We start from the raw sequence: 20,789 nt of genomic DNA, 5'->3' as shown, positions 1-20,789 counted from the left end.
CACAAATTATTCTTGATAAAAAGCTTAAAAATATATTACATGGTTAGTGGTTAGTAATTTCTGATTGTGTGAAACGCACTCGTTGAAAAATTAAATATTTTTTAGGACGTCTACATCCGACGTTATTATTTTTTTTATTCTGTATCTCACACAAAACTTAGAATTTTTTTTTTTTACTTAATTCAATACAACATTACATACATAGTTACTAAATAATTTATACTTTTAAACTCCGAGCCGATTCGTATTTTAACGCGATTCCGTTCGCGTATTTTATCGATCATTGTAGAAATGTATACCTATCGCCTGTATAAAATATGTTTTAAGATTATAAGTCACTGAATATATTCTGATTATAATTTACAGAACTACCAATAACTCAATAGTACTTTATTACTTACACTTATAAGGTGAAACTCCAACCCTGAATTTGTACATAAATTACCTACATACAAATTTGTCACGCACTATAACTTATCAAGCAATATATTTTAGATAGATACATACGACATACCTGGTAAGCGGTGGACTATTATTTATTAACTACAATAACAGTATAATATTAAATGTCTACATTCGTCACAAATTCTAAATAGGTAAATTTTTCTTTTTAAGATTATATAATATTATTATGCTAAATGTATTTCAAAAATAAGCCAAATATTTAAAAGAAACAGAAAAAATAAAAAAAAATTTCAATAAAATTTTATACAAGGCTCCTGATATATTTTGTTACAATAGTAGTTGAAAAATATAAAAATACTAAGTCACAATTTTTTTTTATAAGCGTTTAAAGTTTAAAATTTGACAAAAAATACGTAAGAATAACAAAACTTTGCAAATTATTTTGAGTTAGAAATACAATATATTCTTATATTCCTCATAAGTTTTTCTACCTAAATCAAAAAATAATAATCTATATATATATAAAATCAGCCATTCATTTTGTATATATATATTATTAATATATATAGATTATTTTTTTTTGTTTTTGGTATTTTTATTATTTTTATTTTTCTAAAATTTCATTGTTAATCGCATCACTTGACAACGGCAGAACCGATTTGGCTCATTTTTTTTTTTTTTGTTATTTGTAACTTATAGTCGGAATAAGGAATAATCGGAGGATAATCTAAAGGAATAACCAAAAATTGGAAAACTCAAGGGGAACTTAAAGTTCTTTGAACAGGCAGATCAACGTAGATTCTAAACACTCTAAACTATAATACCCATTACCCGGAGACTTTAAATACCCATGCTTCTTTCGTAACAACTACCAGTGGCATACCAGTGTAGGGGTGTACTGAGAAATTGTTGTGAGGTACAACGGCTGTGTAATCTCAACGTGACGAGGAATGCGGTAAAATCGAAATTCTTTGAGGAGAATATTCCCGCTTGGACTAGAAATAATTAACAGTGGCGCAACTAGGGCTAAAATGTTGGAGAGTTGTAGTTACCACCTGATATTATATAATATTATAAAAAAAAATATTTAAAAAAAAAAGTGAGTGCTGTCATAGGACAACCGGTAGAAACGAAGTTTCTTTTCCAACAAATATTATAGATTACAAATACATTTTAGTGGAACCATTCAAAATAAAAGTAAATATCAATAAGTAAATGTGAAAAATAAATGAAAATGAAAATGATTATTATATGTAGATTCAAAAAATGAATGATTATAATAATTATACCATGCAAAAAAAAAATCTGTGTACACGAGAAATAGGTAGTGAAATAATGCGTTGATTTTCAACTTTGAAAGGGGGTTCCTAGTCGCAAATGAAATCTAGTTGGGAGTGTTAAGAAGTCAAAATCGAAAATTCTCAGGAGTTATTAAAAACGTCTGGAAAAATAGAAAATTTAAGAAAATAAAGAATTTTTTCTCAAAATCAGTTTTTGAAAAAATTTATGTAGTTTTTTTGATATAACTCAAAAACAAATAATCGTCGTTAATTTAAATTTTGATCAAATATTTATATAACAATATTCCATACATCATAAAGTGTATACTCTTTTTGAGCTATAATCAAATTAAAATGTATGATTATACATTTTTTTTTAACTATTTAAACTATTATGATATAAATGTCATCATAAATTGTTATACCTAATAGAAGTTCAACAATATTAAAGATACATGAGCTCAATTTTCATATAAAGTTTAAATTTTAATAAAATTCATGAAAGTCCGAAAAGTCATTATAATATGGTTAAAAATGTATAAAATGTTCAGTTTTTATAGGTATAAGGATTGAAAATTAAAAACAAGGTTTCTCATGAGTATAGTTCATGCTGTAACCAAAAAATACATGAACACAAGTCTATTTAACTGATATTTTAAGTTCAAATTTAGACTAAATTTGATATTTAAACAAATAATAACAAATTTAGTTATTTTGTTATAATTTAAAATTATTATTCGTGGGATCTTGAAAATATATTAATTATATTTCATACACAGTACACACAAATACATTTTAAAATGCAATGTTTTCGGCAAAAGTTAATTTAACCTATTGTATTAGTGTATTACTAATAGTAAAATTAATTTCTTTAGTACGACGACGCGACGGCCATTACTACACATTATATTATTATTTTGAATCTAGTTAGGGGTTTTTAACGAAATCGGTGGCGGTATGCGGCGGCGGCGCGGCGTACACATGCACACAAGGGGCTCGTTTGTAACTGCAGTGCGTGCGTGAGTGAGTGCGTGCGTGTGGGTGCGTGTGGGTGCGTGCACGCACGAGTGAGTGAGAAAAAGAGAAAGAGAGAGTATGAGAGACTGTGAGACGGAAGAAAGACAATAATAATAATATTTGTGTTGTATAATAATATATTATACGACCGTGGTGGGGCAGGGAGAGATACGCAAATCGCCGACGCCGCACTCCCAACCGTCCGGTCACCCGTCGTCGCGTCTCTCGTCTCTCGACTAGTCGTCTCTCGTCTCTCATCTCTCGTTTTACAGTCCGCTGTATAACGCATCCGACAAAGACGTGCACGCCGCACGGTAACACGCTGATCGCTAGGCAGCCACCGACGGCCCGATCGTTGACACCACCGCGAGCCAGACCGGCGCAGCCACCGCCCACCGCACATCACGGCGGCGAACGTACGGGCAAACCGCGGCCGTGGTGGTGGCTGCTCCATCGCGATGCCATCGCTGCGGCCGTCTGCACTGCTGGCGATGATGGTGCTGCTGACCGCCACCCGCGATGGACTTGCAGCGCCTGACATCACCATGTCCATACACAGTGACATAGCTGGTAGTGGAACACCAAGCTCTTTCACGGTCAATCAGGTCAGTAGTTAAGGGGGTGGCTAATAGGACAGAAGCCTATCTGATATTCGCATAGGTGTAGAATGGGAGGATCTAAGGGGGCTATAGCCCCCCTGGTATTTTGTTTAGCGCCCCCCCCATTTCGTAATTTTTTTTAGTTAAATTTTTAGAATATAAGTTGTGTACCAGAAATATAATAGGCTATAGCCCTCCTATATAAATTCATCACGCTATGGATATTCGTAAGACGATTTGATTGTTAAACTTGTTACAATATTATTAGTTTATTTGGTGATACATTGATCATGTAAACAATATATTATTAGAATCACTTCCTTGCAATTCAAAAGACATGTTTATGATCCTATAATGAGGAAAATTCGAATTACTCTATAGACAATTCTCAGAAGTCTCTTTTACCGTTTTTCGGTATGGTGTTTTTTATTATAGATATTATAGCTCGTAACTCGAAACTTCTAAATGTTTCATTACCCCACTGGTAATCAAAATGTCCGAGGAAAATATCATCATAAACAAATTTAATTTAATTAAAAGTGAAAAAGTGAAATGTATAATATAGATGACAGTAATAATGTCACAAAACGTCAAAACATGGTACCTGACACCTATCAATGTTCATCACTTATGATCCTCTCGGCTCTTTTAAATACCTACCACAACTCATTTTTCTAAAATCGATCGACATTTTGACCAAAAAACTTATTACTTGGTAGGATAATATTAATGAAGCTAATATTAAAAACCAACAAAAGTTTAACAATTGTTACAGTTTCAAAGTTTTCTGATTAGGTTTTTTACTTTTGATGAATAACCCAAAATGATTTATAAAATCATAATTCTATATTATAATAATATAGCCTCCCCACCACGTGGACATTTCTGTGAATTCTGACTGCCGCCAATCGGGTATCTCTTCTGGATTCTGGCAACTATTTATCATTCCCGTTATTTCAATAGTTTGATATGACTTCCAATTAATATTTTACTATAAATAACACGTATTTTGTTATTGTATTTGAAATATAGATTAACAAGAAAGCTACGTTACATTCAAATAACAAGCATATCATTTTATAATAAATGCATAATGGTCAATTACTTTGTTAAAAATCATAGAAGCAGTTATTAACCTAACCTAACATCATAAAATAGTTTTATTCTATGAATAGATAAGCATTTTATTTTAGTCACATTTGTCACTTTAAATAAGTTCACAGTGTACATGTTTAAAGAAAATTTATTTACGTACATCCAACTGCCAAAAAATGAAAAATAAAAAAATTCACTTGGCTCGTATCCACTATGAACGTTTGTAAAGGTTCAATAGATTTTTGATGAGGAAGAACGTTTGATATAAATCATAACAATTAAACAAGTTTTCAATTAAAATAAATAGACTATTGAGTTCAGCCAGTTTTGGATGTAGGTAAATATGCAGTGCTCGACTTGGCAAAATTGAAGTATAAGGGGACTGTTTACTTTAAAAAAAAACCCCACCATCACTTGTTAAACGTTATTGAGCCACGGGGATATGCCCCCACACCCCCTAATACCTTTTTTAAATTATATAAAAAATATTTATAAAAAAATCAATTAAAAAAACAAGACATAGGAAATGACTGTATACACATATTATATATATATTATAGATTTATTATAAATAATAACAAACTCAAACGGATAATAAAAGTAAATTAATTAATAGTTTAGTAATAATTAGTTAATATTAACTAATTTTTAGATCCGTGGTAAATGGTAATGAAATAATCTATAAGACAAATGATGATGGTATCTCGCACATTTTGATAAAAATGCAGAATTAATGCAGAATGAAGAAGCGTCCCCTACGTTCCCCTTAAAAATAATAGTAGGGTAAGCTAAAATGTCTGAAAAATTAATAACCTAACCTGCATACCTCCCTCCCCCAAGTCGAGCACTGTAAATATGTAATTCTAATTATTGTTAAGACTTAAGATGCAAATTTGAATATAATATTGAGTATATTATGGTAATTCATGGCCTTTGCCTACATAAACTTGAGGATACAATAATATTTTTGAAACTACTTCTAATATCTAACTATCAGATTCTAATATTCTATATATATATATAAATGTGAAAATGAGAACCTTTTATTGACTCAAGAGTAAAACCACCCAATACAAAAATATTTTTGAGAGTATAACAAATTAGTTGATCTAAATATTGTTTGGAAACAATTTAATATTCATTTAGATTTATAGTTCAATATATTTTTATTTTTTAAGTCAATAATATACGGAAAATAATTCTAAAAATATAAAATATAAAAAATAAAACCAATATGTCAAACCTCCAGAAATATTATCGTCTAAACATTTTTAATAGATGACTTTTCTTTAAAATTACTTAAAAATCATAAAAAAAAAGAAGATTTTACGTGAATGCGTCGAATATAGGTTCCTTGCACGTGGATCTGATAGAGAAAAGAAAATATATTTGACATCCTCTTATACTACTGAGATCATCTGGACGGACAGCTTGCGTGTTCAGGATTAATAAATTAGTAACTTATAAGTGGTGAATGGTGATGAGTTAATACAAATTATATTCATGGATGATGTTATTTCAGAGATCAAGGACTATGGAATAATTGGTTCTTTTAAATACGACTTAGTCGGTAAACAAATTTTATTTCAGATTGCTTGTGGATATATTAAAAAAATATTGTATATTTGTACCTATTAAAAATTAATGTGAATTATAAGATTAATAAATCGGTTTTATTGTCTACGACATAATATTATTGGTCAACCGATCCAATAAAATGTCTTAATAAATAATAATTTATACTAAATAAGATTTATTTAGATTTCAGATACGTGGTGTTATTAACGATTGATATTTTAAGTCTGTTACGGCCAACGATCCGAATCGAAACTAAAATTATTATACATATTAATCTAACGGTAAACTACATTTTATAAATTATCCATGAATTTTATTATAAGGTAAATATTATTAATTTACTTGGGTATCTTTTTATCTTCTAATCTGTCTGTTCATCAACAAATTAACTTTATATTGCAGATCTACAGACTCCGAGTTTCATATAGATTTAAGAGAATGCCATGCATTTGTTGTCTCCGTTTTACACACGTACGAAATAACACATTTTCGTTCTCTATAGTTTCAATAGTGTGCTGTTAGTTTTGATATTAGAGTAATTTGACCTATTATCAATTTTTTAGATAATAACATTATCTGTGCTTAAGCGATGGCTTTTATTCGATATTTTAATTTTCAAGTGAGATATAAGCATTATTATTTTTTGATATTTTACATACCCATATCTTGCTTGAAAATGAAAATTTCGAAAAATCGGCAACGCTTAATCATAGATAATGTTCTTACCTAAAAGTTTTTCCATAGGTCAATTCATTCTAGTATCAATACTAACAGCACACTATTGAAACTAGTGAACGACAATTTTCTATGTCGTGCGTGTGTAAAACGGAGACAACAAATGTATGGGTAGCGTCCTCTTAATGACTTACAGTTTTACCCAGGGCTTGAAACCGTTTGAAATACGTTTCGGTTTCAATTTTGTATACCGGTTTTTAATTTTTTCGATTTCGGTTTCAATTTTTCAATACCGGTATTAGGAAATTTCGGTTTCGGTTCCGATTTTGTATACCGGTTTGGAAATTTTACGATTTCGGTTTCAACTTAGCAATACTGGTATTAAGAAATTTCGGTTTCGGTTTCGATTTTGTATACCAGTTTCCAATTTTCTTTTGCGAATATTGAAATGGTTATTAACATTTTAATCATGATCTCAATTTTATTATGAGTATTAACTATGCGTATTAATGGAATTTACGTATTTAAAAACACGTCAATGAAAAAAAAAACGATTTCCAATTTTTTCAGATTTCGGTTTTGAATTTAATAGCGGTTTCCAATTTTTTACGGTTTTGATTTTGAATTTAATACCGGTATCCAATTTTTTTCGGTTTTGTTTTTGATTACGGTTTCGGTTTCGGTTGTAAAACGGTTTATACCGGTTTCTGAAATCGGTTTCAAGCCCTGGTTTTACCCATATAGTTTTTTTTTTCTTTACACGACTTGAAGGAGTTTTGCAGCTTCTACTAAAACTCTACAACGGTCCCTGTCATCGGCATCCTCTATTACTACTAATTGATCAGTTATTTTTAGATCATTCACCTATATAGTTATAAGTTTGATATTATTAAAGATTAGGTATATTATAGATTCAGTCACAATAAAATTATAAAGTTAGTTATAATTTTATAATTAGTTAAATTAAAATATTCTAGTTAAATGTCCCGCAAACATAATTCAAAAATATGTATAGGGCATTGAGTAATATGGGTAATTTAAATATACAATGTACCCTGTTTTCGTAGACACGTGGTATATCAAAATAGCTTCATAATTATCCACCGTACAAGAATAAATTAAGAACATTGAACCAATTAATCATGTTTAAAGTCCAGTAATGATCCAGTTATCCGATAATCAATTCATAAATTATTTAAATTTTAAATATATTGAGATTAAGTCTATATTATGAGTAGGTATTAAAAATGTTTTCTATGATTACCTATCATATTTTATGATATTAATATTTCTCTCTCTAGTTTCTACACATAACACACATCATACAAATACTAAAACTATAATTATTATATATTTTTTTCTTATAAAAAAGAAAATTACAAAAAGTATTTATTTAAAACATGATCTTATACAATATTTCTAAGCAAAATGTGTTATAAAATAAAATCAAACAATAATGTGTAATCGTAAAATAAGCTTTTAGTTTAAAAATAGTATAATTATTATATATTTTTTTCTTATAAAAAAGAAAATTACAAAAAGTATTTATTTAAAACATGATCTTATACAATATTTCTAAGCAAAATGTGTTATAAAATAAAATCAAACAATAATGTGTAATCGTAAAATAAGCTTTTAGTTTAAAAATATAATCTAACATAACATTTTTTTTTTTCGTTACATTATTAATTTATTTATACAATCTGTACATTTATTTTTTTACAATAAATAAGCTGCGGGAGTTGATGGGTTGGAGGCTTCAAAGAAGAATCCATCCAGTGATGGAACTTCTTAACAGATTTAACATTACATTGATGTGGAATATTGATATTTTTTTATCGGATTAAATAAATTTTAATCTAAATATTTACAGTTGATTTGATATGTTTGAATCATTTTGAATAAAATATTATTTAAAAAAAATGTTTAATCAAATATAAATTTGCTTGCAATAATAATTAACATATTCATGACTTCATTTAAGAAACTTATATATAACATCATTCAATTATTTATTATTCATTAATTTAACAAACAAATTAAATAATTATTAAAAATCAGTTTTGTTAGGTTCATGAAAGATGACACTGAGATGTTTAAGCATGCTTTTATTTTATTTTAAATGCATCAAACTTTAGACGAATTAAATTTATTATACAAGGCTTAGAATTAAAAAAAAAAATTATTATTTTTTGTTGTTCAGTAAAATAACATTTACGCTGAAGAATAATTAAAAGTTTAAATTTAATTTAAGCAAATAATAATATTAATAGATAATACTACAGTAAACTCTCTATTATCCACGCCCAAGCGGAATAGGGTAGCACATCAACGGATAAGTGAATTCGTATTAATGTACATACAGACATACAGTATTGAATATATTGTATATAAACACTTTTTTTTAATACTGTAGATACTAGATACAAAGACCACCGATTTTAGTGAGTTTACTGACTACTGTATTATAGCAAAAGTGACCAGCGATAAGAGCGATGATCGATCCACATAATATGATAAAAAAATATGTAAAAGTCAAGAGCTGGAAAAAAAGGTTCTCAATATCGTAAATAAGATAAGATATCAAATAAAATAAAATATGTAGAGTGTGAATCAATATAATAACGTAGAATAATGTCAGATTACATTTTTTTAGGGAGAATTTTCTCTTCATAGAATACCTATTATTATGTTAGTAAAATGTTTTGCGTCCCACGATGAGACGTGGGCTGTGATTTTGCAACCCCTAATATATAATATTTTGTATATTTTTATGCCATAAACTATATAGTTTATATAATATACTTTGATTATTGTTACCGTCTACTAACTGCATATTGCGGTTATATAATGATATCCATCGTCCATAAACAGTAACGGTTTAATTATCGAATTTTCTGGGCTGGAGAGGCTTAATGAGTACTAGAGAGTAAAGCTGATATATCCTATACGGCTATACCTACGTTTTTTATGATTTAAATATTACAACACTCACGACTCGCACTATGAATGAAATCGCTTTGTTTCAGGTATATACTCTAATTTCCAATATCGAATTCAGACTGAGAGATTTGTCAAATACATTAAGACGGGACCAACATACGGAAAGGATAAATTCCAGGATAGACGTGATGTTCAACAAGCTCAGTCATATAGAAGTATCCAACGAAATGTGGTTCGATAAATTTCAACAGGTATAATTTTAATAAAAGTTTATGTATTTTTACCATTAATATCTAGCTGTGGGAATATATTCATTTAATTGATCTTCAATATGAAACACTTGTATAACATCTCTACTTCTATCCATTATCAGTGTACACTGTGTACTTTAGTACTATACAGACTGAACAGACTGAATTTATCTTACTTAAAAATGTAAAAAGTGATGTAATGTATAAGGTTCCTCAATTGAACCCACAATCCACATAACAAAAAATGTTTGTTTTAATATTTTAACCACAGCATGTGGGGACTGCGTTAACATTACTTCCCCAAATAACAAAAATAGCACAAAATAGCACAAAATATACACAAACATACACAAATAAATATAATGCACATGCCACGTGTATAATATATTATTGAAAAAGAGCTGAAAATTCAAAATGTTGTTTTTAATAGTATGTAATGATATAATATAATATCTAATCCAGTTTGTTAAACGATTGTAATACATTTTAATAATAATACTATTACGATTATGGTTTATTATGGTTAATATTGTTCAACAATAATGCGTTTTGGGAAGAGTTAAGTGTGTAATGTTGTGTACCTATCCGGATTAAATTTAAATTATATTACTATTAACTATATCAGTGGTTAATTATGTTATGTTATATGTTAATTACTTTATGTTGTGGTAAATATTTTCATAATAATATGGTAGTTTCATAATTTTGACATTTGGTGACTTTTCAGTCGGTGATGGAAGAATGTGGTCCGAACCACATGACCAGACGTCTGGACAAGGCTCAGCAGCAACTAGAGATAACATTAGAACACATGGAGACCAATCTACAGACCGTGCAAAATCATCAGGTCAATATGAATAACGCACGGATACGTAAAACTAATAATAAATACAGTACACTTTAACCGGAGAGTATTTTATTTCTCAATCTTCATACACTATGCATACCTATTCGGGCTATTCGTTACATAATGTATGCATATTATAATATATATATTATAAATATAATAAATATAGAGGTATTAAGCGTCATATATTATAATGTGTATTTATATTTAATACAATAATGAATTAAAAATCAATGCAAGGCAATGATATATAAGTAATGAAGCAATTCGTTATTTCGTCTTTGTTGGTGAATAACATATATTACATATATAATATTGGAAAAATAAGGCATTAGGTAGGTACCTACCGTTGATTTTAAATTGTATTATAATAGATTAATGATAGAATAATGCTACTGAAAAATGATCGGTAGGTACAACATTGTAAATAATTACTGCATGATATTATAATACTATGTTGCATCGAAGTAAAACACACTGTGTATTTATAGATGATGAAACATGGGCATTTTAATTGGGTGGTGTTGAAAAAATCGAGAGGAAAGGGAAATAAATAACTCGCTGGAAACATGCGTTTGTAATCAGTCGGTGGCTAGTCTTAACAGGCAATCGGCCAAAGATGAAACGAAAACTATACGTTATTTAACGAACCGTCTCGTCCGTTTGGGCTGTGTTACAGAAAGAACTGGAGAAAGAAATCAAAAAAGTGGCCGACAGGCAGACAGAAATGGCCACAGATATTCAGACCATGCGAAAAGACATGAGTTCTGAGTTTGAGAATCACAATTCCAATCAGATTACTTTCAGGAAACAGTTACAAGTAAAAAAAAATAAGTGAACGTATACCTGTAATTGAAGTTATTGAACGTTTGAAACAATTGATTTATTGATAAGATGGACATTTAAAAATATTATAATTATTATAATGAATTGTAAAAATACCATTATTGTAATTTCATAAACGTTTTAAAAATAAAAACCCGTCAATGCCATGTGTAGAAAAGTCACTAGGTAGGTACTATAAATATTTGGTAAACATTTCACATAACTACAGTTAATCATTTTTGAAGTACAAGAAAAAAACAAAATTGATTTTGTCGAATGTATATTCGGTGTTTCCGATTATTTTTAAAACTAGTTTATTTTACTTTTGACCTCTCTAAGTTCCAATTATATTAAATTTGCGAACAGATATGACTCTTATAGTGGGAGATTGAATCGATTGATTAGTACAATTTATAGTAAAATTCGACTGCTCCAAAGTATAATGAAACAAAAAAAAATAATACTCACATTATAAAACCAATTCATTCATCAGTTCAGATTCTAAAATTACTGTCATATTATATGGTCGCGGTTATAGTGGTATTTTGATTTTACAGGACACTGTTGCAAATTTATCTCAACAATCCAAAATCACAGACAGATCAATGAGTACCTGCTCGTGTAATCAAGACGGCGATTTCAGTCAAATTCCGGAAACAACAACTGTTAACCGACTGTCCACAACGGTACCGTCCTAATACTATTATAAAAAGTTATAAAAATACTATTAACCTATGAAATATCTGTGTCTTAAAAGTCTTGAATATTTATTATGAGTTACCTAGTTAGAATAGAAATTTTGAAATTTTGAAATCACATAACTAACGTTTTTATAAACGATTATTTACGATATTCCATAGATAAGTAATATGTACAATGTGCTCAAAGATCGTTCAGATCACATAAGCATAGAACTCAAGGAATTGGTGGAGAATACTGACAAGTATCGGCGGAGATTGGACTCTGATAGACGTGGCGTGATTAACGAGTTTTTGGACAGTAAGAATGAAAATTATTATACATGATTATTTTGCCAAACATACCAATCGATCTAATGAAGCGATAAGAATTCTGAAAACAAATTTGAATTTGTCGTCAAGTCTACTTGAAATTGACTTTCCCACATTTTTGATAATATCCCCCAAATTCCTAAAAATGTCATATGAAAAAGAGTATTAATTGTTATATTTAAATTTTCAGAGAAGTTAAAATCAAAAAATCAAAAATGTGGGAAAGTTGATTTCAAGTAGACTTGACGACTAATTCAAATCTGTTTTTAGAATTCTTATCGCTTCATTAGATCAATTGGTAAGTTTGGCAAAAAACACGTCTAAAATACTATGTCGCGCGTGTGTTAGACAAAAACAGAAAATCACGGTATCGAATCCCCTTAAGGGGACGTTACAGTGGCATTTGTTGTCTCCGTCTTACAAGCGCGTAACTAGCAACTTTTACGCTCAGCAGTCAGCAGAACACGTTTATCTCCGTTAGTTTAAAAATTAGACTTAGATCTTATAAAATTTAAATGTAAGACTATTATCTAGGCAATGACGTAGGCTTTTTATTATATTTTAATTAAAAGCGAGTTATGTGTATTTTAAAATTGTAAACTATTTGTACATCTTAAAATACTCATAACTCGCTTTAAAATTAAAATATAATAAAAAACCAATGTCATTGTCTAGATAATAATCTTACCTAAATTGTATAAGAGGTCAATTCGCTCTAATTTTTAAACTAACGGAGATAAACGTGTTCTGCCGAGCGTAAAATGTTCTATGTTACGCACTTGTAAGACGAAGACAACAAAATAAATGTCACTGTAACGTCCCCTCAATGAATACTGTAATAACAACCCAAAAATAAACAACTTTTTAAATATTAATTTTTATAGATCATACATTCTTATTTCATACTAGAGAATACTGAATAGGGCACATTGAAAAGGGCAGTGAAAATGTTTACCTTAATATAAGGTATCCGTATAACTGTATAAGTTACCTACAGTGAACTCTCAGAATACTTTAAAATAATAATTTGATAATATCTGTATATAAAATAAAAACTTAACAGTGAAAAGCACTTCAATTAGTATTTGGTACGTTCATAATAAATTGTGGTCATCGTTGGCCGTTGGGAATTCGCTTACTAAATTAGATTTACCGTTTGTTTTTTAAATAATTAATTTTTTCATCATTAGTGACATGAAATTTAATCCCCTGGATTTTTGTTTATACTGTACGATGGACAATATGGTCACATTTCCACGTCCTTTTTCTAATTTTCAGTTATGCACCTATGACTATCATAAACTATGTATATGATATTAAATTGTTTTGTGCTTCATTCGCGCCATTTGATCTATTTTTCAATTTTTTTTTTAAATTGTATTTAACGGCATTATCGGTATTATCAACTGTCCCTCATATTTGCTTTCGGTTTTAGGCTTTAGCCTATCACAGATAGCAGAAACATTGTAAGAAAGAGTGGAAATAAAAAAAAATCTCTTCAGTTGGTAATAGTAGTTTAAAATAAACAAATATACAATAATTAATATTATTAATCGAATACATGCATCATATATTTTCAAAGGATTATGTCCGTTTATATTATGAAATAACTTATAATAGTAAATATTGGAAATAATGTCATCTCTGGCAATCGATCAATGTGGCATTGACCACCAAATATTAATATTGTGAAAGTTTTTTTTTATTTTAAATATATGTAAATGTACACATTTGTTATAGGCTTCTTGGAAGCGGCTATCGACAAGATAACAGCGATTCAGAAAAAATCAGAAGACGAACTTGAAGCCAAGTTCAAAGAGCACTTGCAATTACTCGTAGATGGACAAAACTTGTTCATGGACAATTGTCACCGATTGCAATCAAATGAACGACAAATCGAGAATGATATGGTCGATATATTGGAAAGGATATTAGACCGTATTGATAACAAGTGAGAAGGATTGGATTTATTCCTGAATATTTTTCGAATATTTTTAAGTATCAATAATAGTTATTATAATTTATAATAATGCATAAAGAGGATGCTATACCCTATAGGTATACCTATGCAAACGAAACTATGAAACTATAAAATAGTTAAAATATTTTATATTTTTTTGTTATTTGTTATTTTTAAATTTATAATATAATATGAGCATTTTTAAATATTAATATTTTATATACTTTATTTTTTAAATTTTAAATTGTATTTGAGAGTTAGTAGAGATAAAGGGGACCAAAGTATGGCTGATAAATATAGGGAAATAAGAATTTTGTTTGTAACAGAGAATTTAGCCTCCGTTTACTTCTATATTTCAAAATATCACTAAATAATAAACTTCGAATATACAAGACAATCATAAGGTACCTTTTGAGGTGCTATCAAAGTGTAAACCTTCTATTTTCTAATATCAGATCAATTCAGTCATTCTAATGATCCAATATATTGCATTGCTCCACACGCGCTCCTTGATAGGTAGGTATAGTGTTTGAAAATTTCATGAAATTTAAAAAAATGAAATATTTCATGAAATATTTCAAATGTCTGAAATATTTCAGTATTTTAATAAATTTTGTTTTTTTTTAAATAAGTTTTATTTTTATGTACCTATGTAGTTGTCATAATTTACTTTTATAATTTTATACTACTGAAACCAATCACTAATTACCCATTACCTACTCATTAGTGATGGTTTTTTTGGTATTTTACATTTAAAATAGTATTCAACATTTTTAAATTGATAAAAAAACATACAAAAATGTTTAAATGATACTATATGTCTATATTAAGTATACCGAATGCTTACATTAGTGTACCATACACTTTTATAAAATTAAATACTTATTATAGATTTATATATACAAATATAAATGTGGTATGCAGGTAAATGGCCAAGTTTTTAATAGTAATACTAGTGATAACTAGTAGATAACTACTGAATATAGTTTAGTTTAGTAGATATACCTAAAGCCTAAAAGGAATTGATAAATTATTATAAATAAAAACCATAAACATAATATAATAGTTATCATAATATTATTTTATGAATTTATCACATTCATAAGTTCATCTATTTCAGTACTATCTATATCAATATCTGATTGGAAAGATCCTATTAATTACAAAGAATATATCATTATATTATCAGGATTACAATTTACAATACATATAGCCCATAGGCTTTATGGTGACTAGACATACCTATTGGCTGTTAGTGACTTTATAAAGACAATACCAATTATTGCTTTTGGAAACTTGTACTACTGTCCTGAATAAGATTATATGATAAATATTAAATGTCATCCCTCCACTTACCTTGAGTCATTTCGACCACTGCTTAAAAGTACAAAAACAACTAGATATAGGTACCTAACTAACTAACTAAAATAATTTATAAACATTTTCACCAAAATTAAAAGCATTTTATATTATCCACTTATTTATCTTGTAATACCACCATCACTACCGAAAAGCACACCACAAAGATTGAAAATACCCACTACTTTTATTGCGTTACTTTAATGTGTGATCATTCTCATCATGTTGTTCATAAGCCATCATCGATCAGCATGCATTTTTAACACTCAGTCGCCGTATACTGTATATTAGGCATATGTGTAGAAATATTTGTTTTGTTGACTAGGTAGGTAATTTAGTAATTACATTTTTAATATATTATTTTTATGTTATATTTAAAATAATATTATATATTATAACACATATTTCAAGCAAACAAAATTGTAGAATAAAACTTCTTCGCTGTAATCAGTACATAGGCAACATTTTATTCTGCCTCTCCCACGATTTTCTCAAACAGACTACAGACAATTCTCTTCACACAACGCACTATTTAAAATAAAAATTTTGTATTTTTAGGAGTAAGTCCGAGAGCACGACGTTGGAACAATTACCGAAAACTTTGAAAACCCAAAGCAGTCTGGAGGAGAAAATGTTCGCGGAGCTTTCAGAACTCGTCAAGACTCAGTCTGACCAGGTGACCAGAACGGTAGCCTACTCCACCAACCAAGTGTTAAAGTTACACCAGGACGTAACGAACATTTCCAATGCGCTGATGGCCGTCAACAATCGTGGAGGACTCTGTAACTTCACCGTGTCAACGACGGTAAGATTTGGTTTTCATGTGGTCGTCGTCATAGGTACCTATGACTGTACGACTCAGGCAAACTAAATATTAATTGTAGGTACCAATAGTGCTACCTACCAAAAAGCTATTGATACGCGTGCAGTATGCTACATACATACAGCCATACAGGAAAATATGACATACCTACTCTTCTATGTAATATATTTTTATTTAATTTTATTACGGGAAAGCACCTGTGGCTTGAGTTATTAAGAAAAAAAACATATTATAACGGTCGTCCGGTCATCGGTATACAATATAATAATAGTATAATAGCTAAATATCAATACCATCTGGTAAATTACCCATAAACATCCACCATGCTCTATAATAACTTACTTTTAGATATTAAATTATTTTATTTGGTGTTGTGGCCTTCCACCTTGGTGTGTTAAGCTACAGATATGATAGACCACCAACCAAAAGAGAAAGGTGGCGATCAATAATTTAAACACAGCACGACAATAATTGTCAATATATTTGAAGTTTTCTGGGATAACGTAAACACAGCATAACAATATATAGGTAGGTAACGTATTAAAATACTTAAGAATGATGATCATCAATACGCATTAAGTAGGTACATTTTAATTCAAAAATTGTTATTAATAAGTATGTAAAAATGGTAAATTGTTTTGGTAGTAACCAACGAAGTAGAGGTGGGTAACATACTATATGAGTGCCTTGATTTTAAATCCTAGTATAGTATTATTAATGATTGTATACACTACGCGTCCTAAACCTATAGGGAACTGTTGGCTCAGTGGCCAAAAAATAATCCAAAATAACTTAAATCGTATTAGACATTATTAACTGTGCAGCAGTAATAAAAAAACTAATGTTGGTATTCCGGCATTTGTAATAATGACATAGGTACTTAGGTCACTGTAATAAATATAAAAATGTACGTTTTTGAAAATTTACATATCATTATTATAACAAACATATTTATGTGTTATAATATAATACCTATCTAATATTTTAAAAAACAATATAAATATGGTAAATAAATCAAATATTTAATGTGAAAATGTCTTATTTAAAAAAAAATAATTAGATAGATATATTACTTACATAGGTTTTGTTTTTTTGGTGAAACTCCTGATTACTTGAAAGTTTCAAAATATGTTGACTCTTTTGTATTTTATGATTTAAATAATATATCATGTTAGGACAGGTTGGTCGTAAGAAATTGTATTATGGTTACAAAATCGTCTAACAACCAATCTCGTATTTCAGGACATCAATGACAAACTACCCTTGCACAACATCAACAACAGCCACAGCAACAACCCATCGTCTTTCAAAAACAAGTCCATCGTCGAAAAACCTACATTGGTGATGTCAAACAAGAACCGTTCTCCACATGATTAGAATAAAACAAACCATGTAAATAGTACTATATTATAATATTATGAACTTATGTAATTTATTTTTTGTCACGCCTGCACCGAAAGTTTAGTTTTCGATGACGGTTGAAGCGTTGGAAAGCGACGTTTTTCCGTCCAGCGGGCGGTAAAGTGGGAATCCCCAAAAGTACCGGGCGGTAAAGTGGAAATCCCCAAAAGTACCGGGCGGTAAAATGGAAATCCCCAAAAGTACTGAGCTCAGATGTCACGCGTATTCTCTGAACAAACAGACCCTAAAATCTATACTACGGTCCTCATAAACCATAAACTTTTGGTTACATCTTATATTTATATTATAACCTCCTTGCATGACGCGTAAACATTTTTCTTTTATGAAATTGTTTTCGTATAATAATTTGGTTGTTGCATAGATCCCCGCATAGTGCATTACCTTTGCCTTAATTACATTTTTTTTATTCTTATTTTAATGTAATTATTATTATTTATACTGAAATCTATACCACGGTCCTTACAAAACATACACTTTTGGTTACATCTTATATTCATATTATAACCTCCATGCGTGACGCTTAAAATAAATAAAACCAAATCCTTTCTTTCATGAAATATTGTTTTCATAGAATAGTCTAGTTGTTGCATAAATCCTGGCATGAGTTACCTTTGCCGTGATGGCGCGATCAATGAACGCAGAGGCGTGACAAAAAATAGTATGTGTGGCTCGTGCGGGAAGGCAATTTCAGTCTTGGGCGAAATGGGCCCGCGACTGAAATAGCTCACTTCCCGCCCTTGCCACACAATATACTATTACCAAATTAATATTAATATAATAGTATATAATATACCTATTATTGATATTTAATAAAAATATTCAATTAACATAAATAATGTTGCAGATCATTCACTTTAAGTTGATGAGTAATGTGCCTGTACTAAACATGTCTGAAACAATGTTATTTTTATCAATCCTGCAAGTTTCATAAATTAAAATATTGTCATAAAAATAATTCTGTCATTTATAATCAAATATGATTTCATCATTATAAGTTATTCATCTGAGAACTTCCCAATATACCTACCCTAAACGCACATAATATACTTTACATTTTAAATTATTATTTATTTAATAACAAATAATAAATTACTTTTCCTAATTACAATATTGTATAGCATGTACCTATGCATTAACAATTATCAAGAAAACTTGCAATTTTATGGTAGATTTAGGTATATTTCAGATTTACTTAGGTTTACCAAGGCAATAGTCAGAAATAAACACATAGCAAAAAAAAAACATTTAAATAAATCACCTACAAATTACTAACTCTTCAATTTATATTGTTTTTATTTAACTTGTTGTCCTCACTATAGAGACATAGGTGTCTTAATAATGTTAGAAACCAGTACAATAGTCGCCACTTATTGGACTCACTTTGGGACCAAAGCATATGAGTCGATAAAGTGAAAAGTTCAAGAATATAAAATAGGTATATACATAGATAGTATTGTAATGAAAAATTTTAATTTGGCCATGTACTGATAAATATTTATTATTGTGTATTTCAAATTTTCAAATAAATATTGTCATTCATAAAGAAAAAAACTTTAGAAATTGATAACATGAAAAATATAGGACTAAAAATTGAAGAAATATGCCCTTAACACGTTCACTGCAGATTATATTTAAGTATAGGTACTTGTTGTGACGCTGAAAAAATTTGTTTTAAAAAAAAAATTCCCAAAAATTGAAAAATTAAAATATCAATGTTTGCACTTGATTTTAAAACAATGCTTATAGAAGACGCTGACAAAAAAACTAAGTTTAATCGTAACGCTGACCAAATGATAGTACATTAAATAACAAGATACATGACGCCAATGGGCGTCATTCAGCATATGCAAACTATGTAAAATGACGTCTTTTGGCGTCATCCGCAGTGAATGTGTTAAATTATACATTAACACCATTTAACCAGTGTAGTGAGTCCAATAGGCAAAATTTCCTATGTGAAGTATACCTCCATGCAAATCAGATTCAGCCTGTTTGAGTCCAATAAGAGGTGACTATTGTATACACCTAGTTGGGTATATTATACTCTAAAGAGATAATTTTTACTTAATTAATAAGGTTCAATTTTGGTAAAAATATTTATTTTTTTTTTTAATTTCAACTATAATAATTATGTTTTTTTTTTTTTTATTGAACTTAAGCCCGTTGACTAAGGCCATTAGCTGTTGTAGGGGTTTCGAAATGTGGTAGGGACTAGGGGTAAGGTTGTTTTTACGATTGTTTTACGGTATGTAGCAAACACGTGTATGTGTGGCAAGGTTTTTAACTATTATGTTCCCGGGTGGTCACCCACCCGGGAGCTAGTAGTTGTGGCCGTTACTTACTCCCAGTCGCATTCCGCGACTGGTAGCAGCCAACGCGCCACGCCAAGCCACAATAATAATTATGTTTACAATGAAATTAAAGAAAACGATGTATATTGTGATATAATTTTAAGTTATTAAGTTCATAAAGATAACCATACAAATATTGTTACCTAATGGTGTATTATGTTAATTTTTATTAAATAAATTATATGTACAAAATAAATATTTTTTAGTATCATATTCTCTAACTAATATTTACTTGGAACTTTTATTATTACAGTTAAAATAAGTTAAACCCCTGGTGTAACCTAGAGTAAAATAATATTACATGAATAAATGTGTAATAAGTAATAACTAATAATAAATATGTATGAGA

The 20,789-nt window shown here is 29.2% G+C and overlaps 1 protein-coding gene across 2 annotated transcripts; it reads left to right on the top strand.

The window, feature by feature from the left end:
* Positions 1 to 2,894: 2,894 nt before the first annotated feature.
* LOC132940347 (myosin-8-like) lies at positions 2,895 to 20,653 on the top strand. Of its 2 annotated transcripts, XM_061007886.1 has the most exons (10): positions 2,895 to 3,307; positions 9,679 to 9,843; positions 10,571 to 10,690; positions 11,370 to 11,510; positions 12,073 to 12,201; positions 12,376 to 12,514; positions 14,266 to 14,476; positions 16,403 to 16,649; positions 17,910 to 18,059; positions 18,934 to 20,653. In XM_061007886.1, exons 1-9 carry the CDS (start codon positions 3,161 to 3,163, stop codon positions 18,042 to 18,044), a joined length of 1,434 nt encoding a protein of 477 aa, XP_060863869.1. In that variant the 5' UTR covers positions 2,895 to 3,160; the 3' UTR covers positions 18,045 to 18,059; positions 18,934 to 20,653. The 2 variants fall into 2 exon arrangements, with proteins under 2 accessions (XP_060863869.1, XP_060863868.1); XM_061007885.1 differs by having other exon boundaries at positions 17,910 to 20,653.
* The last annotated feature ends 136 nt before the right edge of the window (positions 20,654 to 20,789 follow it).

Source organism: Metopolophium dirhodum, chromosome 3 (genome assembly GCF_019925205.1).
Source record: "Metopolophium dirhodum isolate CAU chromosome 3, ASM1992520v1, whole genome shotgun sequence".
NCBI lineage: Eukaryota > Metazoa > Arthropoda > Insecta > Hemiptera > Aphididae > Metopolophium > Metopolophium dirhodum.
Note: the sequence above shows the minus strand (reverse complement) of the source record. Positions and strands in the feature narration are given on the sequence as shown.

Coding starts and splice junctions, on each gene's coding strand:
- LOC132940347 (XM_061007886.1), top strand. CDS start 3,161: ATGCCATCGCTGCGGCCGTCTGCACTGCTGGCGATGATGGTGCTGCTG. Junction 3,308..9,678: donor GCTCTTTCACGGTCAATCAG/GTCAGTAGTTAA, acceptor GCTTTGTTTCAG/GTATATACTCTAATTTCCAA. Junction 12,202..12,375: donor TTAACCGACTGTCCACAACG/GTACCGTCCTAA, acceptor GATATTCCATAG/ATAAGTAATATGTACAATGT.